At 37.5% G+C, this 27541-nt stretch overlaps 1 protein-coding gene across 11 annotated transcripts in view; it reads right to left on the reverse strand.

The window, feature by feature from the left end:
* Nucleotides 1-27541, reverse strand: part of DOCK9 (dedicator of cytokinesis 9) — a 240087-nt gene that overhangs the window by 70073 nt on the left and 142473 nt on the right. For 10 of the 11 annotated variants that reach the window (XM_039849151.1, XM_039849144.1, XM_039849147.1 and 7 more), the window contains exons 9-25: nucleotides 27242-27309; nucleotides 18617-18691; nucleotides 17200-17340; nucleotides 16680-16883; nucleotides 16164-16286; nucleotides 12587-12669; nucleotides 11894-12016; nucleotides 6804-6883; nucleotides 6536-6723; nucleotides 6343-6408; nucleotides 5098-5190; nucleotides 3901-4024; nucleotides 3428-3549; nucleotides 2242-2328; nucleotides 1796-1885; nucleotides 341-456; nucleotides 5-74 (exon numbers count right to left, since the gene is read on the reverse strand). In XM_039849151.1, the coding sequence (XP_039705085.1) occupies nucleotides 5-74; nucleotides 341-456; nucleotides 1796-1885; nucleotides 2242-2328; nucleotides 3428-3549; nucleotides 3901-4024; nucleotides 5098-5190; nucleotides 6343-6408; nucleotides 6536-6723; nucleotides 6804-6883; nucleotides 11894-12016; nucleotides 12587-12669; nucleotides 16164-16286; nucleotides 16680-16883; nucleotides 17200-17340; nucleotides 18617-18691; nucleotides 27242-27309 (1853 nt within the window). The remainder of the gene's footprint in view (nucleotides 1-4; nucleotides 75-340; nucleotides 457-1795; nucleotides 1886-2241; nucleotides 2329-3427; nucleotides 3550-3900; nucleotides 4025-5097; nucleotides 5191-6342; nucleotides 6409-6535; nucleotides 6724-6803; nucleotides 6884-11893; nucleotides 12017-12586; nucleotides 12670-16163; nucleotides 16287-16679; nucleotides 16884-17199; nucleotides 17341-18616; nucleotides 18692-27241; nucleotides 27310-27541) is intronic. The other variant, XM_039849146.1, reaches the window with a different exon arrangement.

Genomic DNA, 27541 nt, shown 5'->3' on the forward strand with positions numbered 1-27541 from the left:
ATACCTTCACATATGACCTCAAGTGGCTCTCCAATCCTTCCTCATGGCACTGGGCAACCACATGAATAATGACCCTACACACCACAGGAATGAATAAAGCAATGAATAGTAATGTGAAAATGGAAACATTACATTATTATCACAGTAGTAGTAGAACAATGATGATGCTATTGGCACCACAGAAAACAAGGAATTAGATGGGGTCCCTACTTATGAGATCAAAAGAAATTTTTTAAATATAATGTTTAACACATACTAGCATCCCAGATATGTATGACTGTGCTCCAGGTCTGGACAGACTGAAAAAGAAGAAGAGTATTCACATTTCCACTGCTCTCACCGTGTCACATTGACAGCGACTTCCTCATGAGTTGCTCTGGTGAGGACACGGAATAGCTGGTTGAGGATGGTGGGCAAGAAGGCGATCATCACGTGGCCTTCCATTGCGTGCAGGCTCTACAGACATGGAATACAAAAGCTCGAGTCATCCCTTCAAAAGTAAACCAACCCCAAGCAATTTCCACTCAGTTTTAAATAAGGATGGAAGAAGCCCATCTAAAACAAAGGGAAGGCAGTGGCAGGCAGAATAAGGAAAAAAGATGTCCATGGCCTAATTCTCAGAACCTGTAAATATGTTACGTGGCAAAGGGGAATTAAGATTGCTAACCAGCTAGCCTGAAGAATGGGGGACTCTAAAAAAAAAAAGATAGGGAGGACTCCCTGGATTTACCCAGGTGTGCCCGATGGAATCACAAGGGTCCTTGAAAGTGGAAGAATAAGACAAAAGAGGAGAGTCAAGGGAGACATGCCTAAGCAGGAATGGTCAGAGAAGCAACTTTGTCAGCTTTGAGAGAGGCCAAAAGCCAAGGAATGAGGGCAGCCTTTAGAAGCTGGAAAAGAACAAGAAAACAGATTCACCTAGAGTTTACAGAAAAGGAACTCGGCCCTATTAACAACGCGTTGATTTTAGCCCACTGAGACTCTTGTCAGACCTACAGAAGTGTAAGATAATAAATTTGTGTTGTTTTAAGCCACCGACTTTGTGGTAATTTCTTACAGCTGCAATAGAAAACTAATACGAAGGCTTTTCTTCAAGTCACGTGGCTCTCTGGGGGACTAGGCACAGCGGTAATTTCAGAATCCCCCCTCCATTTTCCTTACTTAAATCCAACTTCTACTCCATTTCTTACATTTCTTATCTTTTGTCCTCATGCCTAGAATGCCTTTTTTGCTACTCTCCTTTTTAAAACTGTTCCCCTAAAATCATATTCTGGATGAAACTCCCCTCAACAAACCCTCCTTGCTCTCACTGTGTCACCACCCTAACACCTGCGCGAAGCTGGGGTTGGCTGCGTGCATTGTTATTATTCTAACCCACCTAGCATGCATTCTCTGAGCTTGAGTCATTTCCTACAATGAACTAGAAATTCCTGCATGGTGGGTCTAAAGTCACTGCTTCTTATGTGCCTATTATTGTGCTTTTTGCCCAGTGAGCACTCAACACAGACAGCCTATGTAAATGAGTAGTTTTCTATGCGGGGAACAATGTGTTTTAGGACCAGCCTGAGAAAAGTATATGTGGGACTAGGACTAAGGCAGGAGGAGAACTATTTCTGAGTCCCCTTCTTGCCATTATCTAAAACTATATAGAAGCTACTGATGTGAGAGCATCTAGCTATGAGCATCCTTGTAATGATTCCAAAGGGTAAGAACAAGACTCGTTACGAAATAGAAAAGAAAACCCAGCCAACTCCAACCTCATTATAAAGGGGTTACTAAGAAAGCCATTTGATACCTTAAGGTACTTTACAAGTTCATTCCCTAAGGCTTGGGCTCCAGATTCAGTTTTCTGACAGTACTGGAAAAAATTATGTAAATGCTGATCCTGGGGGGAAGAAAGAAGAAAAGAAAATGAAAGCTAATTAGCATATCTGCTATGGAAATAGGAGTATTTGCTTCTTGTAGCTTTAGATTATAAAAATGAAAACATCACAGAGATAAAAATAAATTTAAGAAAAGATTTCGAAGATCCTCTGACAAAAGAAGAAAACTTTTGAGAAATGTTACTTGTACTATTCATTTATTTCAGTACATATGAGCACCTTGTATGTACTTTCATTCTTTAAAAGATCTATATAGAGTAAAAATATATCCATATAACATATCAATTATGATTCTGTTTTGCCAAAAAATCATACACAGTCATCCACAGAGCAATCACTGCTAATTTTAAACACTAACCTGAGTATATATGGTGGAAACCAGATGAGTTGAAACTTTTAGCAGTGGTTTGCTTCCATCTACCCATTTAATTTCTGGACCACAATGCTGAAAAAATATGGAGGAAAATACATTCCGACAGATTACTGATCTTCGAACACATCATGAATGAGGGTATTGATGAGGTGCTGAAGGCCCAGACAGCTTTGGTGACTTGATAGTCATGCCTGGCTCACAGCAGGAATACAACCAGCACTAATTTTTACCTACTTTCTTCCCCCAAGTTTAATGCTCTTCTTACTGAATTTTCTAAGTTTTTGTTTGTTTGTTTGTTTAGTTACAGCTGTTAAGACTTACTGTCCACAAGAGAGAGAAAGAATTCTATTTCACCAATGACTTAACTATATTTGAGTTCAGGATTCTGAAAAAGATGGTAGAAGGTACCAGATAAAGCAAATAGGACAGTAAGTACTCCTGCACAGGGAAAGGGTCAAGCATCTGTTTGTGCTTAATTTACTTTCTGAAACCTCCATTTTTCTCATGCTCGAACTAGGAATTATAACTGTTATATGATTTACCCTTATTTTGGAATATTTTAACTATTTGTCCATAACATGGCCCCAAACTTGGCACTATTTAAATGCAGAAAAACATTAAAAGCCATTCGAAATGAAATGAAACAGATCTTGTGTAAGCATGTTATAAAACTGAAGTCTATAAAATCTAAGATGGTTAAAAAGAATGTAAAAGTAACAAACCAATTGAAATCTGAGACAATTCAGGCTTCAACAAATCAGAAAGGTATCACAATGGGCTACCACGTGGGTGAGAGATTTACATACTAGACTTACATAAAGCTGAAAGACAATGCCTAATCATTTGTATGACCTTAAAAATGCATCTTTATTTGAGTATGGCTAGTTTGTGGGGAATTTCTACCTCATCCAGTATCTTCAAGTCCTCATTTCCCGATGAGGCACTGCTACTTCTGGGCGTATACTAAAATGCTCAAACTATCATTCTAGATTGTGATACTCTTAATAACACTGCCTTTCAATGGCCTAAGTTTATCCGAAAATGAATAACTAAAACCAAAATGTTGGGATTGGTAAATATACAGAGTGCTTTTTTTGTGTGTTTGTGTTGTATTGGTTGATCTTTAATGTTTCTGAAGGAATTGGGATAAACCAATCTTAAAGTTCTATACCCTGCCCATCCCGAGCTCCTGGTAGCCAAGGTAGCCAGATGGGAGATTTGCTGAGACAGGAATGTGTTGCTCGTTAGTCACCACCCTTCCATCTTTCAGGAGAGGAAGCCAGGAATATCCAACTGTTGAAACAAAGAACAGAAAAATTCACTGTATGAAAACGTATAACAGAAGGCCAATGCTACTAAATTGCTTGATTTTTTAAGAACTGTCAATATCAATGAGGGTAAGAAACCAAAAAGGCCCTAAATATAGTCTCTACACAACAATGCCTACAAGGTACTCTGACTGCTTTGGAATTAGAATTCTAAAACTATCTTTTATAAAACTTTACATATCCAAGCCAGGCATGCTACCTTCACAAACTTCATGTAAAAATCCTTTGCAAAAGGATGCAAATTCAGAATTTAAATAAAATTTATGAACCTAATGTGTAAGTTATAAACAAACAAAGGAATGATGAAATTTCAAACCTTGTGTTTCAACAATATCTTTCTTCTTTGTGCTCCCTTTACTTGAATTATCACAGCTGACATGGAAGAATGTGAACAACAAGTGGTGCTTTTCATGTAGCTGGGTGGGCAATTCTATTTTAATCTGCAAGGAAGACAAAAGAATAATTTTCCTATTATTAAAAAACAACATTTCTTGGTGAAAGAAGCCACACAGCATTTCACCCAATGCATAAATGTGCATTTGGTCTCCAAACTGATAGTAACATTTGCAGTCAAAGAAATGTGAGACTGTAAATTGTGCTAAGGAAGAAATGGATCCTTAATATATTGTTAGGTTGTTATGGTCTGAATGTGTCTCCCACTTCCACTCCTTCCTCCCAGTTCACTTGTTGAAATTCTAACCTGCAAATGTGACAGTATTAATAGGAGCCTTTAGAGGTGATTAGGTCATGAAAGTGGAGCCCTTGTAAAAGAGATGCTCTTATAAAAGAGATGCTATAGAGCTAGTTCCCTAGCTCTTCCCATCACTTAAGGATACAGCTGAGAATCTGCGACCTCAGAGATGGCCATTGGCTGATTATGCTGGCACTCTGATCTCAGACTTCCAGCCTCTAGAACTGTAAGTAATAAATATCTGCTGTGTACTGTGTGTAAGCCACATAGTCTGTGGTATTTTGTTATAGCAGCATGAACAGACTAAGACATTCACTGACCAAAAATAGGAGAGTTGATATTTCTACTCTAGAAGGAATGGGAAAACACATGAAAGAAACCACTACATTAACACAGCCAAGGCATGATGAAAAACCAGGGTAGATCATTTAAAACAAATTCATATAGTAGTTGTAATAAACTACATCATAATTTTACATAAGGAAACCCAATAAAGATAAAGGAAGAGTCTCAGATTCAATAAACATTAACTCTACTTAAGTATGAATTTGAATATGTCAGAATATTAATTATAGTAGTGATAGAGGCAGGATTTTGACTTTTTTCCTATATTATCTACATTTTCCAAGTTTTTATTTTTGACAATATGTACTTTTATAATTAGAAAAAAATTATCTTAAATAAATACTTCAACGTTTAATTATATCACTGTGATTTCAGTATAATATGCAGCTTCTCTTAAATTTTGCTTTCTTGAGCAAGGAACTTGGGAGTTTTCCTTAAACTGGTTACACTGGGTTTTTCCTTGGAAACCTTACTTACCTCATCATAAAATTCTGGGTTTTGGTGATGGTGTAAAACTGCAGCAAAGGCGCTTCTTGTGAACACAGGCCCACCAGGTCTGCCATAAATGCACTAGAGTAAGCGTCAGCAAAGGGCAACACCAGCATTCGATTAATAGAGTAAGAAATTTAACTCAGATCTTTTGTAAAGAACATTCCTACAGCATAAACTTAACCATCTCTAATGAAGTTCTTCCACCTGTGAGACTCCAGACCCACAAGTCCCCTTACTCCTGGGCCCGACCCACCCTCTAGCTCACTTCCCAGCCCTCCCCGCACCCCGTGTTGTAGCTCTGGGCAAGGCCTGGCTCACTGTTGCCTTTCACATCTCTGTGTCTCTGTTTATGCAATCCCTTCATCCTAACGATTTTCCCTTCTATGTGCACCAAGCAAGCTCTCATGCATCTTTCAAGAAATAATTAACTCTTTTCTCTGTGTCCCTTCAAGATTTTTCTATACTAATTATTCAGTTTTGCCCCCCAAAAACCATTTCAGTACCTTCTGTGAGCCAGAAAATATTTTTTCATGACTATCTTTCTCGCTAAATTGTGAACTTCTTAAGGGCAAAAACTACATTATATTCTTTACATCTGTCTCCTTCGCTTCTTGGAAAGTCATTTTCACATAGTTACAGTAAAGAATTTGGGCTCTGGAGCCAGACTGCTTGGGCCTGAACACTGGTTTCACTAATGTAAGACCCTAAACAGTTTACTTAAATTTTGTGCATTAGTCTCATCTAAAAAAATGTGGATAATAATAGTTCCTAACTCAAAAGACTGTTATGAGAATTAAAGGAGGTTAATAACTATGAGGCTCTAAGCAGAGAACCTGTAGAATAAGCACTTGATAAACATCAACAATAATCTACTATTACTATACTAATAATAAACATTTAATAAATGTCAACCTCTTATTATTATTTCTATTATCAAGGTTACTAAATATAATTCTTAGCATCCACAAAATGCTTGGCTCATAGTGGGTACACAATGTGTTTGCTGGATTGAATATGCATATGAAATCTTCATCTCTAAGCAGTATAATAAAACAGCAGTTGTCAATTAGAAGCAAGAACTCAATTATTCCATATTCTCCAAGGCTCAGAATATGTGGTTATATATTGTGATGGCATAATATTTTTGTTTATGTCCATTAAAATGTGCAGTATCATGCAAATGAATTTTTAAATGGGAAAATGTGAATATATACTAAAAGAAAAACAAACCTTCAGAGGCTGAGAGTCTTCCTCATCTGAATCTTTGAATTCAACACAAATAGCAATATTTCTGGCCTGCAGCAATATTTAAAGAAAAAAGAAAAAAAAAAGCCAAACATATATAAATATTTATAAAAGAACATGAGAAGCCGAAAGAAACCTGAGATTGATATCAAAAATGAAAACTCATCTTGACACTAACCTTGGCGAAAGACTTTTGACTGTCATATTTCAAGTACTTAGGATAAACATAAAGGTGATTGTTGTAGATGGTGTAAGGCTGAGTGTGTCTTGGTATGCAGGGCACAAATTCCTCTACCTCAAATGTGATTGGTGTTTTAGTACAGGTTTCGAATTGCTTCATGGGAATGTATGATGAATTGACATAATCTGAAAAATTAAAAACAAGCAATTTGAAGTAAAAACCAAACAAAATTTTGTTTATTTATTATATAGAACTTACAACTTACTAGAAAAGTCTGAGGAAACATTATCAATTGTAATGTCTAGATTGCCCAAAATCACGGGGAGTTTAGCCATCTTCTCGGGTCTACAAATAAAAGAGAAAAGTCAAACATATATAAGTTAAATTAGCTCTAAAGCCTAAATTCTAGAACAGCTCTTCCCAGAGAAATATAACACAAAAACCTTGAAAGTGATTTTAAACTTTCTAGTAGCCACATTAAAAAAAGTAAAAAGAAACAGGTAAAATTAGTTTTAAGAAAACATTTATTTAATCCAATAAATCCGAAATATTATTACTTCAGTATGCAATCAGTATAAAAGGTTCATTCCAATTATTCAAAACCAGATGTGTATTTTGCACTTACAGCTCCCTTCAGTCTGGACTTGCTGCATTTCAAGTACTAAACAGTCACATGTGGCTAAGTGGCTACCATGCTGGACAGCACTAGATAAGACTAGGTAAGAACATCAGCAAAAGGTTAAAGTTTTCCTGAACTGTCTCGCCCTTACCATACATTCTGGGTTCATTTAGAATCATGAAAATTCAGAACTAGAAGTCATTTTCGGCTCTAGTATCCAGCAAAATGCTGAATATAAAGGATGTACTCAATGAAATGTTTGGTGTTCATATTTTGTCTGACGCATTCCAATACATGAATCTCTTCTGTGATGTTCCTGACAAGCTCTGTTACTGCTTCAACACTTTCTAGTGACGAGGAAACTTTCCACATAGTTGTTTTGACACCCAGATTGCTCTTCCTTTCTGGAACTTCCACTCATCACAGGCCTCGTTATGTTTCTCTATGGAACACCTTTCAATCATCTATAAACAGCTACCACATCTTTCTGAAGTCCTCCATTCTCAGCCCTTTTGCACGTTCCTCCAATTCCATTTCTCACCTAGAAGAACGTCCCATTTACATCATGGCACCCAGAACTGCATAGATCAGGTCCAGTGGTTTGACCAGGCAGGATCGCTGTCTGGTTTTGAACAATACACCCTTCTACCGATGCAGCCAAAATGCTATTGCTTTTAGGTAGCCACAGCTAGTGGCATACGTGAAATTTACGATCACCTAAAATCCCTAAATCTTTCCCATATGTTTTACTATCATGTTTTATCTCTCCATTCCATATTTATATAATTACATTTTTAGAACTCAGAATAGGACTTAATTTTTCTCTTGATGAAATTTTACCTTGTTGTATTTGAGCCATTTCTAGTTGATCAAAACTCTCTACTTCCTGTATTGACCCATTAATGTGATTAACTGGCACTGTAGATATGTTTGGGTCTGTTGTTGGTAGTAAGTCTAATCTTCTAATTGCATTTTGTAAAAGGAAATATTCCCTAAAAGTATTGCTGTCACTTAAAAAAAAATTTATGTGGTTGAAAGAAATTTGAGATGCTTTTGCTTTTAAACAAAATCACTGAATTTATGTCTAAAAGAAATTTCAATCAGCATTTATCAAGTGCTCACGATGAGATACAACATGCACCACATTAGAAACCACAGAGAGAATATAAACAAGATATGATTCCTGTCCTTGAGAAGCCAAAAATCTGGTAGATACTATCAAGTACTTGAGACATAAGACAACTATTTCCATAGGGTTTGTATAAACCTCTACTAGTAGAAGTCTAGGGTATTGAGACGGAAGAGGGGATGAGACTAGTATTCATAGTGAGAGAAATCACCCTGTCATTTATTTTCATTTATTCCCACCACAGTTCTAGGAGGCAGGGCTGTTATGATCCTCCTTAAAAAGAAGAGGAGACTCAAGCAGAAAAGACTAGTGACCTGGCCCAGGTCTCCCAACATAAACGTGAGTTATATTTTGGGCTTTGAAAAATGAGTAGGGTTCTCTCCAAGAGAAAAAGCAGAAGGGGAATGTGTATGCTATATGTGTTTGTCACAAGTGTGCTGCTTGATGTGGGCATGAAGGAGACACAATTCAGGCAGAGGGCAAAGCGTGATGGGGTGAAAGTATACAGTAGGTTTAGAGAAAGGCAAGTAGCCCCAACTACTTGAGTGTACTGTAACTAGAAGGAAATAAAGGTAAGAATGTCAAACTCAGTGTCAAAGAACATAAAGCTACAAATAAACACACACATATATAGATATAAGCCTCATGCAAAAAACCCTAATAGTGATCTTACCTAAATTACCCAATATAGTAGCATTAAAAAAGATGAACATTTTAAAGAAAAGATCCTATTTCTATGCTTTGCTTTTATGCCTTCAGATTTCTTGCAGAAGTGAGAAAAGACATCACCATGAGCAAATAAAATAAATGTAAAACACCAAGTCTAAATACTTCTTGGAGCCTGTATGTCAGCAATATCATCTATCTGACAGAATTGTTTTCTTACTAAATCTTGGCCCGTATCCCCCGGTAATTATTGCAAAGGAAAGGGGGATGTGGCTCATGAGCTCTGGCAGCTATTTTATAAAGACTGGAGACAGCTTGAGAAAATTTTTCTCATCCATTATTAAATGACATTTTAAGACAATCATGGGAGCTGAAACAATAGTTTTAGATCCAAGCTGGTACCCAAGCCACTGACATGAGATTATTCTCTACAAAAAAATAGGAAAAAAAAAAAAAAAAGAGCAACATTAGTGTTTGAAAAAAAGAAAGAGAGAAAGAAAGAGGAATCCTCTGCTTCCCTAACTCTGCTGGGAAGAACACAGGCAGTGGACACCTGCATTTCTCTGGATTCTTATTTAGCAGATGGTGGCTCCCCTTGCGTGGCTGTGCCTTCTGATGCTGACAAGGCTGGATCCCTATTTTTGAGTTTCTGGCCATCTGGAGCAAACTCTTACCACGAAATCTTTCCCACACACATGAAGGACACACACATGGAGCACACACATGAAGGCCTGGTATGCATGTGTTTGGGAGCACACACATGAAGGCCTGGTATGCATGTGTTCAGAGCACTATGCTCTGAACCAGTGAAGGTCTGTGCTCTTTGCTGCCTGGCCTCAGGCTTGCTTGTTGATTAAAGACCCTGTCAAGGCCCATCCTTCAGTCTCTGCTGAGGAAGCCAGATCCAAGAGCCTGGGCCTCCCCCACGAAGAGCTGCCACTGCAGGGGAATCTTCAAGCTAATCAGCTAGGAAGTAACTTCTGAGACAGGCTTTCAACCTCCATCATGTACAAAAATACTTCCTTGTTTGTTTTGTTGAAATATAAAAGTAAACGTTAGTTTTAAAAATATGTCCATGTAAATCATGGAAAGCTATAAAGTGGGAAGTGAAAAAGTCATTCTTTAGAGATAACTGTGACTAACATTCTGGTATTTAGACTATAGGTCTATTTTTACGTCTATCTATCTTTCCATCTACTTAGCTATTTGCCTATCCATTTCTTCATTTACATTAAAAAAAAATATATATATAATATTTTCAAAAATGAGGTCATAGAGATAAACTCTCTTCCTTAACAATAGTGTGTTCGCCTTCCTGAGTGAGTACATACAGACAGACGTACACCAGGATTATTGAGACTTGCACTGTACACTGGTGAGGGAAAATTGTAATCTATTTAACTATAGGTGACTGGAGTTTTCAAAGAAAACAATTTTTTATTCTGCAGGCAAGACTAAAAGTTTCCTACAACTCAAATAAAAACATTATAATAATTGTTATATGACAACACATTATGAATGATAACATATTATTCATTATAAGTAAGAGTTTTTAAGAGATGTTAATTGTGGCTCTATTTAGAATTCTGAAAATCAGAATAACGGTGAAAAAAGGTGAAAATGAAGTTAAAGAAAGCTAAACAGCCATTCCTGAGTCCTAGGCAAACTGATATTGTTACTTTGATTTACATTTTTTTGAAATAAAAAAAGACTGAAAGGTTCCTAAAGTACAGAATAGTAACAGCTGGCTCTTGGCCATTCTTTTCATTTCAATATCTTTTAATACCTTCAGTTCTTTCTCATTCCCAGAATTCTCCCGGAGGATAAAACCCACATCCCCAGCTAAGGAAATCAGTTATTTATAAGTTCGAAAATGAACTCCTTATAATGGAGTGGATAAAGGCAGATTCTCAGTCAGACTGACTTCCGCCATTGCTTAACCTCTCTTCACCACATTGCTAAGGGTTGAATCGTGTCCCCAAAGGGTAAGTTGAAGTTCTAACCCCAGGTACCTATGAATGTGACCTTATTTGGAAGTAGGATCTTTGCAGATGTAATCAAGTGAAGATGAGGTCACTAGGGTTGGCCCTAATCCAATATGGCATGTTCTTATAAGAAGGAAGTCTGGACAGAGCCACACAGGAAGACAGCCATATGAAGACAGAGGCAGAGACTGGAGTGATGCTGCCACAAGTCACGGAAGACCTGGGGCTACCAGAAGCTGGAAGAGGCTGGAAGGATCTTCTCCTAGAGTCTCAGAGGGAAAGGGGCCCTGCCAACACCTTGATTTTGGGCTTCTAGCCTCCAGAATTGTGAGAAAATAAATTTCTGTTGTTTTAAGCCACCAAGTTTGTGGTGCTTTGTTATAGCAGCTCTCAGAAACTAATAAACTCATTAACATAAGGAAAACATTTAGAACAATGCTTATAAACAATAAGTGCTATATGTTATTATCCTTTCCCCCCAATCACCCATCTAGTTAATAGTTCCACGAGTCACTTTACTGCACACATCAGCAACCCGGGAGTTATTTATCTGAGACCACCACCCTAACACCCAATCAGGAAACCGAGACCTAGTAACCAGGCCTCTCTGACGTGACTTAAACTAGTCCCCTTCTTCCTATTCCCACTTGAAGTAGCTTTGCTGAGTCCCTTCCCATCTCTTGCCAAAAGTTCCTTAATTGTCTCCTTCCCCGCAGGCTCATCTTTACCCCCAACTCAATCTTCACGTGACCATCAAAAACTCCCTTTACAGAATTCAAATTAACCAGGATACTCTTCCAATGTTAAATCCCAAGGACTTGAGGTAAAATTACCATTCATCCAATATGCCCCATGATACGTGAGTGGAGCAATTTATAGGCTGCTCCTGCTTCCTCCTGTCCCACCAAACAACTTCTATTTTTCTGGTGTGGAAATAAGTAAGGCCTTAGACTCACTTCCGAAAGTCTGCAAGTAACTTGAGCATGTCGTCATTGGAGAGCTTATTGCTGTCTTGCTTGTAGAGAGCAGAGAATCTGGCATTTTTGTCAAGGCTTCCAGATGTATCCTTAAACAACGTCCTGAAATAGCCAAAGGACATTTCTAAACTGAGTTTCCAAAAGACCAAAATAAATCCACAACTTAATTCTGGTTTCTATGTGAAGACTAATTATTATTCCATTGGCTGTAGCCAATAGAAATCTCATTATCCAAAAACATGGAAGATATTTACGAGGATGAACAGAACTAACTCAATTTACGTAGAAAACATTTCCAGCAAATGGCTTGTGCTTAGGAAATAACATACACAGTCAAATACATAAGAAGTAGAGATCACAAATAAAGAGGATCTGTAGGCCTCACTGGGCTGCCACCCTACTCCTAGCTGCTGACATGTGGCTGAAACCTGGAATGCCACTCCTGCAATAAACACTCCTATTCATCCTGCCGGTTCTACATAGCTACCTTCCAACCAGTATCTTTCCTTTCTGTGACTCAATTACATGATTATTCCAATATGGGGATTATTTATTTTTCAATTTTACACATTTAAATCCTCTTTGTCTCTGGGCAATAAACAGGTCAGTAGATCTATAAATCTGTCTATCTCCACGTATCTATATCAAAGGCATAAACAATGTTCCCCTTACCTTGCTGCCCAAGCGAATGGCATCCTGTACTGTCCTAGTCTTTGGCATGCCTGCTTGGCATTCTTCAGCACCTTCTGAGCAACCTTGAAGACATCAGAATAAATGTGGAAGAGATGTTGCATCTCACTGACAGGAGAATTATTATCTAAAGAGCCGTCATCACATGTTTATTAAATAAGCTCTTACTGTAGTACCAGATGCACGGAAAAACACATCTTGCTGTAATGAATATAGCTGGATTTATATCCAGTGCAGAGTATATTGTTTAATGCATTCTCTAGCAGTGATTTTCAATGAATAGACAATGAAGACTATTCTCAAAATATCATATCTTTTCTTATGTAAAATGTCGCTTTCACAGGCAACAAACATGCCATAGCATAGGCTTTCATAGTTTCTTATGACTAAGGGCTACTTATCAGAAGTCTACTGAATTATCAGTAATTACTAATACTTGGTATTCATACCAAAGTATTTTCCATTACTAGAATTTAAGTGAGCAGACTAATGAAAATACTAAGATTTCACAGCTCCTTATGTGCACTGGAGTTCCACAGTTAGAGGAGAAATAATCATTTTTAAGACATCATAGGTGTTGACTTAAGTTAGGCAAGGGTTTTCAATTGCTATAGTCTTGCTTTGCAAGCATAAATTACTGTTATTTTCACTTCCTAATGATCAATTTTGGCTTGCTGTGGGCTGACTGATAGTACACAGTAAAGCGGATTTGCTTTTGGCCTAAGATGTATGCACGGTCTATTAATCAACTATACCCCTATTGCTAAAGTAGATGACAATTTTTCCAAATTTGCTTGTTTTGGGATACTGCATTATTACCATTGCAAACTTTGAGTGATTCAGAGTCAGAGTGAGGTTTTGAAGGGTCTTTTACATTACTTAAGTACATCAAAGTTGAACCAATTTGGGGAAAAGTGATCTAGTGCCTGTGAATCAGACTGTACTCTGCAGAGCTACAGCATCAGCATCACCTAGAATGCAGAGTCTCAGGCCCTACCCACAACTTCCGGGTCAGAATCTCCATCTAGAAGACCTCCAGTGAGCCGTGGGTACCAGGTTTGAGAGTGCTTATCTAGAAGACCCAGAAGTAGAACGATAGAGCCATCTGTCTCTAAGTCAAATTGAACCCAGCTGTGTGAATCTAGAGGTCATTGCACCTCTCTGGGCTCTACTTTCCACTTTCCATACCTTGGAAACAAAGGCATGGTTTACATTTTTCATTACCCCTTCCAGTTACAAAACATGATGATTCTACCATCATCACACTGAGGGAATTGCTGCCTTTGTGAGTGAACTGGAAAACACGTCTTGATTGAATAGATGTCAGGAGCTCATCTAGCCCCTCCCTTTTTTCTTCAGGTGGAGTATGTTCCAGTGGGCACGCGGGGGTTTGCAGTCACAGGGGAATAGGGATTACCTTTCTGGAGTCGCAATTTTGGTAGAAACTATTATTTTTAGGGTCTAACAACACTCATGATATTTTGGAGTAAAATGTAGTATTTACATAAAACTTAAAGCTAAAACACAAGTCTTCAAATAAGTTTCCCTCTTCCTTGCAGTGAATGAGGACTGAGCTCTCAGACTTCCCAAGGGTGTAAACGGAACATAATGTATGTGAAAGTCAGAGTGAAAAACTCATTTTTGCCCTTTAGGTTTTTTTTTTTTAAATTTTTCTTTCTTTTTAAAAAAGTCTATTCATGGTGAACACCTAATGACACTTTTCATAAAAATTTCCTCCAAAACAAAAATTTACTCCAAATGATGTTCTAGACCATCTTAGAAAACATGAGGAAATTTTGATATACAGAAAATAATCATCCTTCTGTAATATCTCTGTCAAACCTTCTATTCTGATGTGAGCTGGTTGAGTCTAAATCTCTGCAAATGGAATAACATGCACATAGCTGAGCTTTACATCCCATAAGTGACGAAGAGCAGACATCAGCAGATGCCCAATGGGCACGAGTGTGGAGTATAATGTCTAGCTCACAGTGATAGGCGATTTTTGCACCAACATGGCCTGCCACATTTGAAACTGTCCATGTGGCAGGCAGAAATAGCGAAGTTGATGTGTATGGGCTTTGGAAATGTGATGCATACTCGTTTAAGGGGATAGACCTATCTTGGGCCTTCATCGATTATTAACCAAAACATCAAAGAGCTAAGAGCTTCTTATCCAAGGTTTTACAGACTTGATTTTGAAAAATAAAGTAGCTTCTCTCCAGAAACTAAACTTTACTTAGCTTTTATCAGCCAGAAAGGCATATTGTCTGAAGCAATGTGCCTGGGCAAATGGGCTTTTCCTTGACTGGGGCTGTAATAACTGATAACGATGTCTGATATGGGTCAATGATTTGCAGTGTCCATATTAGCACTGTCTTGTACATTATCTATTTGGTCCTAGTGCTTCCTGAGAGGAAGGTAGGGGAAGGTAGTAACATCATCTTTCAGCTACAGATGGGAAACCCAGGGCCCAGATTGGTGACATGATTTGTTCAAAGTATCTAGGCTGATTAGGTGCTCAGCACCAAGGTGTCTGACTCCTACAACCTGTCCTTTAAGGACTATCCTCGGTCTTGGTGTACACACCTGTGATGTATGGGTGGCCATGGAGAAAAAGAGTGAAAGCTTTGAATCAGCTCATTAAACCTCCATTAGAGCCTCTGGGGTGTCCCTTCCTACTGCTGACCAGTCCTTGGTCAATATATCAGGGCCCTCTCTCGAATGACGACTTACAAAAAAAATTTTTTTTTAACTAAAAATACTATAAATTGGCAAGGACAGCACTCAATAACTTAGTCTAACCAGGTAGCTTTATGTGCTAGAAAGTGAAAGTCAAGTGACCTTTGGTCATTCTAGCTGTGGGACACTGAGCAGGTAACTATACCTTTGTAACCTCAGTTTTCTAAAGTGTGAAAGGAAGTCTTCGACTAGATTACTTCTAATATTTAATAATTCTATGGTACATCCACACCTACACACTCTCCAGGTAATGAATGCTACTTTGCACATATACCAAATATACGTAATGTTTCCTTCTGTCTTCTACGTAAGGTCGCTCCACTTCTGCCACCAAAACCTACCCCAACTGACAAATCATGAATAGACCGGAACCATCAGCACTACTGGACATACCGTCTGAGCCAGATCATCTCCTAGTCTATCTGGTTTACTGTCTCATAGTTAAGTATAAATGGATCCCAAAATAATTCCAGAGCCTGAGAGACACATCAAGTGGAATGAACTCTATTTGAATATAACATATGCACTTCATAATGACAGAAAGCTTACTACTAAGCTTTAATAGTAATTCCTTTGCAGGTTATTTCATGATATCAAGATAGTCTAGCCAAATGAAGCATTTTATTTACACATAGGACTCCTTTTTCACTGAAAACCAGACACAAGGATCAAGTATAAGAGTAAATCTCTGTAGTCTGTATCTTTTGAAATATAAATATGGTTTAACTTTGATTTCTTTAAGCGTTTCTATTTCAACAGAGAACGCTTTTTTCCTCAATTGCTACTCATCATCACCAAGCATAAAAGTCATCCATACCTTAGAAGAATCTGAACTTTTCATGTACGGCTCTGCACCATGGGTGATGCTCCCCTGAAGGACTTTTTCAATTCTAGCCACAAGAAATATATCTGGATGAGGACACGTGACTGAAAATATTCCCTAGGGGACAAACAATTTTCTTCAGTGAGAACAATTCACAACCGCATTAAACAAATCCTATGAATATTAAAGGTTCCAATGCAGCAAAGACTAGTGAAACAGTATAGCCATTAAGAAGCACTCAGTGCCAAACTGGTTAACTGATCAATAATTCACCATCCGCTCAAATAGGCTATTTGGGGTGGTGGGGAGGCAACTGGCAGAAAGTTTAGAAAGAAGAAATGAGAAATCAAAAAGCGCTTCTCTCTCAGCTTGCTTTTACTGTCTAATTAGCTATGCTGTCAATATAATCAGAAGTCTCACCCCAATTGTGCATTACAAAGTCTCTGTGTATTCACATAGCACGTGCAAGGTAAATCTTAGTAGTGTGACGACTGGGCTCATGCTCCCCACCTGCTTTGGATACTGCATGGCAGCCTCATGAAGGATGTCTTGAAGGGCAGGCGAGCTCTGCCTGCTGCCATTCATCAGAGCCAGGGATGTGGTGGCCAGCATCTGCCTCACTGAGAAATGGTTCAAGTCCACATGGAAATCAGCAGAAATCTTTCGGTTGTACTTTATGTCAAACAGGGACAGGGTAACAAAGAAAGGCTCTACCTAAACAAAACAAAACAATCCAGACCATCACTGTGGCTCAAACTCTCGGGGGAAAAGAAGAATGCTGTTATCAAAGAAGAAATTACTAGCACTATTTATGATTGTTGATGTAAACTACTTCTAAAGAGAAATAGACTTGATCCCTATCCTTTGTCACCAACGTCCTGTCCCCGTAGGCTAAACAACCCTCCACATCCTGATTTAAACATTGTATTTCCTTGATACTGGAAGCTGGGATTTCATGTCTAGATTTCACTACAACGGGCACATCTGAAACATTCAAATATTTTTTTAAAAAATCTTTAAGGAAAATTACATTTGTAGTAGGTCCTTCTTCATTTTCGGCAATACAGCATTGCAAATTGAAAGATAAATCATTGCACTTTACAAGAATTCTTTTTCCAAACTTCTCTTCAAATGGCTTCACTTCTGGCTCAGCTGATGAGAAGTCAAGCTTCTTTAAAAAAAAATGCAAATACATAAATACATTATCCTCACATAAAAAAAAAACATAATAAATGTATCTTAAGGAAACTGCCTAAAATATGGAAAAGCCACATACACTCATTACTTACAATAGTGTTACTATTTTATAAGTTTATATAGTTTATAATAATGGTCAAAAAATGATGGTATATCTATTTAATGAATTATTATGCAGAGCTTAAAAATTGTGGTCATGAACAACCCAGTGTCCATCAACAGACGAATGGAAAAACAAAATACAATAAATACAAACAATGGAATATTACTCAGCCACAAAAAAGAATAAAATTCTGATACAAGCTACAACATGGATAAACCTTAAAAACACTATGCTAAAACAAGCCAGATACAAAAGGACAAATATTGTATGATTTCACATATATGCGGTTCCTAGAATAGGCAAATTCTAATAAGGACAGAAAATAGAATAGAGATTAGGGGGAGGTGAGGAAAAGTAGGAGTATGAAAGTTATTGTTTAATGGAGAAGTTTCTGCGTGGGATGATAAAAAGGTTCTGAAAATGGATAGGGGTGACACTTGCACAGCACTGTGAACGTACTTACTGCCACTGAATTGCACACTTAAAAATAATTAAAATGGTAAATTTTGTTATGCATACTTTATCACAACAAATAAAAAAAACTGTCAAGAAGCAAAAATACATATGGTTATGAAGTCTGTCAAGAAACACAGAAAAATATTTATTATTAAAGTTAAATAGAGAAAAGAAGTTCTATAAAACAGACCACAAATGAAGAGGGGAAAAATACAGAAGGAAATAGAGCAGAACTGTTGCCCCTCAGAGCAACCCTATTTGTGGGAAGCCCAGGAGGCCCTAGCCACACTGTGTTTTGGGTTTTGTTGGGACACAGATGTGGACTGCATGTACTGTAAGTCTTACACTTCAGACTGAGTTTGGGCTAGTCAGGAAATATCACTGTGTGCTGGGCATCTGCAATAACGCTTATTATTTTCTGATAGCTATTTTATGGGGTAAATTAAATATTATTTATGGAGTTGAGAATGTTTTTGGATAAATCTTAGTCTTCAACTATCTTTTGAATATCAAATATTCTTAATGGTTGTGCTATGGTAATGAGATTATAGGTTGTTTTGATTTTTCTTCTTCTTCCTGAATTTTACATATTGTTGTTACATTACTTGTCAGTCCAAAATAAACAAGCAAACAAATAATCTGTCCAAAGATTTATTTCTTCAATTATTTTAAACATTAAAATAGTTCCTACCTGGGCATCCGGGTCCAAATAAAAGAGTTTAACTCTGCTTTCACTTTTCAGTTTGATTTCTGCTTCTCTGGTACTCTGTTAACAAGATAAACGAAAAATAAAAATTACATTTAAAAAACCCATTTCTTACAGGGGTGTCCAAATAGGTTTGAAAACAACCCCATCTGGAAGAGCCAGACTGCCGGATTACTCTGCCCTCATCTTGGAGAGTCAGCCGCATGTCAACGAACAAGGCTAGGCTATCAAATATGAGGCACACGGAGAGAGTGCTGTGGGGAAGAAAAAGAGGTTAATTCCCGATCCCTGCCCTTCCGAAGCTGGCAATCAAATGGCTTCACTTCTGGAGAATCAAAATCAATACAAAGAAAGCAAGAGAGAATAACTAAACATTACTATCAAGAAAGGAATCATAAAGTAATAGAATAGAGGACAAGCTCTGAATGAAAGGGTGGAATTGAGACAGCAAAAAGGAGGAAAACATGAACATATCAGGCCGAATGAAAAGGATAAACAGGACAGATAAGACACTGAGTGTGGAAATGAACCCAGATGATAGAAAGGATTTAGGGTCCTTTCTAGCAAAGAAAAGCAAAGAAAAAGAAAGATGTTTTGAATGGTGAAGATAGGAAAAACTATGGCAGATCTTGAAGGATAACCTAGGTGTTTATGGCAGGCAAGAGGGCACATTGCTAATTCACTCAATAAATGTTTATTGAGCACCTATTATGTGTCAGGCACTAGGGACACAAACATGAATGAAATAAAGTTCCTATCCCCAAGGAACACTAGCTGGGAAGATGGAATATAAACAGGGAGCAAGAATGGCAAAAGGAAGCGTAAGGTACAGTGAGAGCTAACCTGGACTAGGAAGTGGTAGTCTTGGAGTATAAGAACATTTGGCCAAGAAAGGAGAGACAGGCATTCTAGACGGAGGTACAAAGGTACTGCAGGTACAAAGGTACAAGTCCTACCTGAGCAATGACCAAGTTATTCATTAAAGCATTAAAGAGAAATGAGACTGGGATTTATATGTTAAGGACTGGGGATTTCATTCAGAATCCAAAAAATCCTGCAATTCTTTAAGCAAGGAAATAAAATAACCAGTTCTGCATTTTAGAAGCATCACTCAGGTAGGTCTGAGGCAGTGGATTAAAAAGGGAAAGACTAGGAGGCCCATCTGGTCTCTCCTGGGTTATCATAACTGCCTCCCAGTTTCACAGCAAGACCCATAACAAGTCCCACATTCCTGTCTTGGGTAGCTTGCTGACCGGTCAATCCATTAACTGAGATAGATAATGCAGGAGAAAGAGCAGGTTTGTGGAGAGGCGATAAAGCGGAGTCTGGAAATGCCCATGAGATTTCCACCAACTGGAAACATCCAGGAGACAACTAGAGAGATGGAATTGAAGCATACTGTAGGAAGGCTGAAATTAGACTTAGAGAAGAGAAGGCACTGAGGGAAAAAGACAGGTAGCACAGATAGGGGGCTGGAAGAGTGGGATTTGAGAACAGAAAGAAGCTTCTAAGATATTAGAAGTCATTTCCAACCACATTATTTCTCATGCCTGGTGCCTATAAATCCACATCCTGTTGTTCTTGTTACTCTCAATCTCCATGGTTAAATCTATAAAGTCAGACTAGAATGTCCTCTCTCAACTGTTCCTTTCTGCAAAGTCGCATCTTAGCATGGGATGATGGATCAATGAGAGCCACAGTGGAGAGGGTGTCTTGTCCTCTATGCTGGTGACTGAACAAGGTCCATTATTTCACTCCAAATCATAGCTAATGAGAAACTGACCATCACCTTAATTTTCTCAGGCATGTAGTTGTTATAATAGATTCTTCGCAATGACCAAACTCTATCACTACTATATTTAACCAACTGTCTATGTCTAGCACAATGAAACAACTATGAGAAAACTAAGAAACTGGATTCTAGCTGTAGTTCAGTCGTTAACGAGCAGTGTGAACTTGAGGAAGTCACTTAGCCTCCCTGGACTTCATTTTCATATCTGAGTAAAGATGCTGAACGAGACGATGGCTCAAGTCTCTTGCCACAACAAAAGTTTATCTTGATGCTATCTCTGAGAGCTTTCAGGCTTCTGGAGGTTAAGGGGCATTCCTACAAATCGTCTGTTCATGCTTACAGCGGAAAACAAGTGCCTGTGGCTGAGGCAGGTTTGCTCCATGTAGAGGATGGGGCGACTTCGTAACTCCATCTTGCCTATCACCTCTCCTAATTTTTCACACCAAAAGAGCAAGAACGTGGACATGCAGAATCTACTTAACTGAACCCCAAGTATTTGTTTTACTTTGTATATAGCCCATGACATTTCCTAACAAAAACATCAATACAAGGTACTGTAAACCACCACTAACAGTAATGCATTCTACTCCTGAATTTATGTTTGAGTCCTTCAAAAGAGGCAAATACTGTGGTCTCAGATACTGGAGTGGAGCAATGGGTTCTAAATGTAGACGCAATTCCTTGTGCCCTTCTGAAAGATGCTTGTTGTCCCAAGTTGACTAAGCTAGGAGATGAGAAATGAATAAAACAAGAATGACTGCTGAGCGCCATAAAATTATAGAACAAATAGGGATGCAGACACATGAAAAGAAAAAAAAAACTAGCCAAAATAAACTCGAAGCATCTTGATGTCACCACTAATATCTAAGAGATACAGTCTTCACTGGAGAAATCATTTAAGGAGAAAGAAGGGACGACTTTAGATGTAAAAATAACCTAAAAGCTTATAATCTACCTTATATACATTGACAGCTCTGCTATGAGATAGAGAAAAAGCAAACTCAACATCTTAAAGCTTCTCCCTTCCCTCTCAAGGCCTAGGATAAATCAAACAGAAGGGATGCCCAAGAGATAGTGTTTGAAGAATGACCAAGTAAAACCTGGACGGTAAGAAAATGAAGCTCAGGATGGGCAGGGCTTTGCCTCAGGGCCGGGGAATAATATCTGAAAACATCATAATGATAAAAATTAGTATTTATTGATAATAGCCAACATCTCTATGCCAGGTATCACCCTAAATGCACACTTAAATTTTGTACAACCGTAGGAGGCAGGTACGATTGTTATCCTTGTTTAAAAGAGAAGACACTGAGGCACAAGGGATACTTTGCCCAAGAACTCTGAACAATAAATAGAAGCCTGGCTTCTCAGGCTGTCTGGCTTCAGAGCCCAGACTCTATTAGACAGGAAAAAAACAGGTAAAGAATATGAGTAGGCAAGTCAAAGAGGAAGAAACCCAAATGGCAATATATGCACATATGAAAAATATCACTACTAAGCAGCAAAACACAAACTAAAGCAGTGAATACCATTTTTTACTCCTCTGGAGAGGATGCAGAAAAATGGGAATGTGAATTGTTACAACCTATTGGGAAAGTAACCTGTCAATATTTAAAGTATTAAAAACATAATAACCTCTGACTCAGAAATCCCACCTTGGAGAATTTCCCCTAATGAAATAAGAGTACATGTATTTAAGCTTACAAATATGATGTTTATTGTGCACTGTTTGTAGAGGCTAAAAATGGAAAATAACCTAAATGTTTATAAATAAAGAGATGGCTGAATAAAGTGTGCAATATCCATATCTGGAATATTATGCAGCTATGAAAATGAGTAAACTAGACCCTTTACGTCCCTAGAGGGACAACTATGAAATATTTTTAAGTGACAGAACAAGTTGCAGAGTAAGGTATACATCAAAAGCATATTAAAACTAAAAACATTACATATGTTTATATGTTTCTAAGAGCAACTGGTTTGGTGAAAGAGAAAGTACAACAGGTTAATGACATCAGGACTCTCAGGAATGTAGTAATAGAGGATGAAGGAGAAGATTAATTTTTCTTTATATAATTTTGGATATTTTTACTTATTATAGCAAGCACATCAGGTACTCTTACAATCTAAAATATAGCTGTAAAAAAAAAAATTAACCCAGAGACTATGCCATCCAGCACTTCTCAAAGTGACAGAAGCCAGTTCTGCTTTTAAAATAACCTGTGATCAGTTCATATTGTGGAGGTAGGAAGAATTGTACTGGCTTCTCCCCAAATCCTGTTACTACGGTCTTACTGGTCTAACACTCTAGGCTCAGAATAGAGGAAAAAAGAGAGGAAAATGGAGAAAATGAACAATGACAGAGCCAGTCTCTGTAAAAACTGACACGTGCAAGGAAGTCAAAGAAGAGAAGGGTTCGTCTATTCCTCTTACTCCTGTAACAAAGGCTATAAACAAAGGCTATCTCCCCCTCTCCTATAAACCTTGTTTAATCACTAATGACACACCTTGACAATGTTTTCTCCCTTAAGAAGTAATTATGGACCAAACATTTCCATTTCTAGAAGAACTGCTGGCAAAACAATCAAAGACCAAAGAGTATGGCTAACAGCATCTTATTTTGAGGACGAGTTATCAGAAGAATTACATTGTGTTGACTGTTGGCTCATTTAAACAGACTGGGCTGGAACAGAGGACTTCGCAAAATCCTTTGAGGCCAGAATATATACTTTTCATTTAAAGAGGTGCCATGATTCTACTACTTGCAAGATATCTAACTCCCTAGGACCATCATCTCATCCTCTATATCACAAAGTTATAGAATAAGGAGGATCAAGAAATGGAAAGCCGGCTGACCTCACCAACACAAGCCAATTACTTTGTATCACATTACAATGACATAGTTTTCTAGATTAGGATACAGGGAAGGAAGCATCTATTATAGACTTGGTTTAAAAATTAGAAAAGGTGTCTGTGAAACTGTGCTTTGATTCTGACATGTACTGCTGAGCTTGGCTGCCTGACTCTTATCGACCTCAATGAAACTGTAAAGTATGAGACACCATACTTTATCCTGTAAAGATTTACCTAGAAAGATAAGTTCATTAGCTAAAAAGAAGTTACAAGATCATTAGATGTGAGCAATTTTGGATTAACATGAAACAATATTTCTCTTTCGGAATCACATGGGAAGACCAAATTAAGGTGACTTGCTGTTCTTTGAGTACAAAAATACCTCAAAAATAGAAAAGCTGTGGAGGAGAAAAAATGTAAGATGGAAGCATGGAGATTTTCTTCATATTTTACTCAAGGAGGTGATATATGTCCCAATGTCACCTAAGATAAATATAACTCGAGAAAGAAATTTCGAGCTTACAATCTGATATTAACCCTTGACTTTGAAGGGAAAAAACCAATCAACTAACTTTACAGTTTGTGTATTCAATAAAAATATTTATAAAAGTACTCTGATACTATAAATGCTGTAACATTTACAACAAACATGTTTGGTTCCATAGTAGAAAACAGGAAGAAAAGAACAGGTTTTATGGTAAAATAATGATGTTCAGTACTAAATGTACGAACAACATAAGGGCCAAGAATATATAAAATATTCTGAAAACCTAAGTCCATATCATCCCTATCATATGTAAAGGGCCTCTTCATTATATTCCAGAATGAAACATCAGTTATTTTTGTACTAAAACAATTTCCCGTCCCACACATCCTGTTTGGTTATGTCTCAGTCACAGTGGAAAACACAACCCAGTGCAATAGGATAACTGAAACAGAAAGAGTTGAACAGAGAGGAGGCTGACATTAAATTACACCTTTAAACCCCTTCTGCCCGCCCCCATTGTTCTAGTCCCTTCTCTGCGATCTCACTTAACTGTGGCCTGATCTGCTCCTGCACCCTTTCTTACACCTTCCTTTCCTGGTACTGACTTCTCTACCTCTTCGTCCCCTGACTAAATGCCCCTCTTTGCTATGTGCCTTGAGTCTCTCTCCCCGTTCCCCTCCCACTCCTTACTTCCATCTCAGATTCTCCAACTACAGAATCCATTCCTTCTAAAATCAGGATGACCAGTTAACAGAGAAGGCTGACAAAAGGCATCACAGATGGACACCTGCCACCTACAAGTGTGATGGCAGCATACTGAATGAATGACAATACATTTTAATTCTTTATTCTTTTTCTTTTTCCCTTTGAAAGATTACCTTCTGCCTCTTTCTTCCTTCTTAAAATAAAAGTATCTGTAAAACACTTCAGAACTGGGAGGAAAAACAGCATTTAAGCCCCTTATAATGCTACATTTTTCAAGCTTTGACCATGATCCACAGTGAAAAATACATTAATGCACACACACTATATCCATATTTAACAAATAACAGCTATCATTATTAAGGGCAGTGCACTTTAATATTCACTATTCAATTCTATCCATTTAAAAAAATCTGGGTCACATAATGTTGAGCTAAAGAGTTCTGACACAAAGAGTGCATACGGTATGATTCTATTTATAGGAAGGTCTAGAACAGTCGAAACTAATCTTCAATGATAGAAGTCAAAAGAATGAGGGTATCAGCTGGGAGGGGGTTATAGGACAGTCTGCTGGGGTGCTGGAAGTTTCTACATATTGATCTGGGTGGTGGTTATGTGGGTGCACAAACGTGATATCCATCAAGCTGTACAATTAGCGCCCAAGCATTTTACTATATGTGAATTCTACTTCAATAAAAAATAAAAACAAAACAAATAGTAAGAAATGGGAGTTGAAACCAATTTAAATTGATTTTACCAACTAAAATAGCTTCAGCTAATTTGCTTGTTACCCAGTTTGACAATAGCTCCAAATATGTTATTTATTTTAAAATAATAAATAAATGAATATATTTTTTTCATGTCAGGCTTTGTGTCAGGCTTCTTTAGCTCAACATTACATGACCAGATTTTTAAAAAAATGGATATGTGTGTGTGTGTATTATTATTATTATTGTGTATCGTGTGTGTGTGTGTAATCCCCTTCCACCAAAAAAAAAAAAAAAAAATCTCCCTAGGTCTTAGGATCAAGGAATTTTGAATTAGCTGGCAAGGCGGTAACGGACGATGACAGAAGAAGGGAGAGCACAACTCCCCTATGTCTTCATAGGAAGAAATACAGATTTCTAATTAATCAGCATTAGGCTGAAATAATACGAGTCATCTCCTGGGTGTCCATTGTGTTCACCCAGTAAGTATAGAAAGTTATTTTGTGAATTCTAGATTGCATCGCATATATTATCTGTTTCAACAAACATTGTGCTTTGAGAAATTATGAACCTCAAAACATCCAGAAACAAAGAAGTAAATCTCAATATAAAATAGGAAACACAGAAGTTCATGACACAAGAAAGCAAACACACACACCAAAACTCTTCCCAGCCTTAAAGGAAGTTACAAGGGTGGCACCGAAATTGGCTTTAATAGGCAGGTGCCAAAAAGATACTGTGGTAACGGTCAAGTCTGAGAAAAACAATATTCTAAAGTCCTAGCCAGGGAGAGAGATTTCACATTTTAGAACAAACATGTTGTCTAAAGGAAAGGTCAGTGCTGAATGCGAGTCTATTTATAACCGTATATAGATAACCATGTTTTCTATTACAGTCTTTAAGATGTGGGTGTGTACAGTCTCTATTTCACTGTATTTGGGAAAAAAAAAAAGAATAGAAAGGCAGTAGCAGAGTAAGAATACAAAGGACTAAAGAAAACAAAGATATTGCTCTCATTTTAAAAAAGAATCATTCATAGATGCACACAGGAGACAAGTACAAGATATTCATTATAACATTGTGATAGGAAAAAAATGGAAATAATAGAACAGCTGACATAAAATGCTTACACAATGCAATAAAAGGGATAAATTAGATCTATACACAAAGTAGGATTAATCTCAAAAACAATGCTGAACTAAAAAAAAACAAAAGCAAGTGCAGAATAATAAGTTAGCATTTTTGTAACATTTTTAAACATACAAAACACAACCATATATATCATGATGATAGATATATTGGTAGAGATATAAAAAGTAAATATCAGTAATTCCAGAAAACTAATACTAGTGGTTGCCTCTGGCTGAGGTTGCAGGAAAAGAAGAGTATGAAATATGGATGAGGTTTAAAAATAACTATAACTAATATTTTATTTTTTACAAAAATACAGAAGCTAAAAAGACAACATAGGAACAGGTGTTGCATCTGGGTGGTGGGAATATGGTTGTTTTGTTTTCCTTTGTGTTTTTCAGTAACATTAAGTTTCTCAAAATTATAAAAAACAGGTGTAATTTTTTTTCATTCAGAACGACCCATGAAAAATTTGTACAGCACAGACAACCCCTCTTTGGTTTAGTGCCAACATTAACAGGGATCCATCCTCTCTGGAATGTGTGCATTAACTTGAATAAGCGGGTGCATCTGTGTGAACATGGTAAGTTCCACGTTACCATGGGAACATTTATTTATATTTTGGATATTTCTTCAATACTTGTAATGTAGTATTAAATATAATGAAGGGAAAAACACTTAAAGAATAATAAAAAAGAATACTTTGTAAAGCACTTTCTGGAAAACAGACTGAAATCTGACTCAGGTCAGTAGTGCATTTCATATAACCAAATATTCGGGTCAGAAAATAAAGAGCGGTAACTACAATGTCATTGTAATGATTTACCACAATGTAATTGTTAATCATTGCAACAGATGAAATAAGAAATAGTCCAAGAAATGAGCACTATTTCTATATCATTCTATGAAGAGCAAAAGATTTAAGATGATGATGTTACCTTAACAAGTTCAGGCAGGTAGCTATCTAAACCGGAACCAGATCCTTCCAATTTGCTTTGTTCGTCATCTAAAATGTTAAAACAGATGACGTGAGTCACTCCCAATCGAATGCATTTTATTTAAAACAGGAGGAAGAAGATCATTTTTCTTATGTGCCCTGAGTACAGTGGTTTTCAACTCTGCGTTAGAAACAGCTCGAAGGTTTAAAAAACAAAACAAAACACCGACGCCTAGGCCGAGTGGTGAGTTAAACATTTGGTAGCTGGTGGAGCATGGACACTGTTCAACTAGAACTGACA

Source organism: Pteropus medius, unplaced genomic scaffold, assembly GCF_902729225.1.
Source record: "Pteropus medius unplaced genomic scaffold, Ma_sr-lr_union100, whole genome shotgun sequence".
Taxonomy (NCBI): domain Eukaryota; kingdom Metazoa; phylum Chordata; class Mammalia; order Chiroptera; family Pteropodidae; genus Pteropus; species Pteropus medius.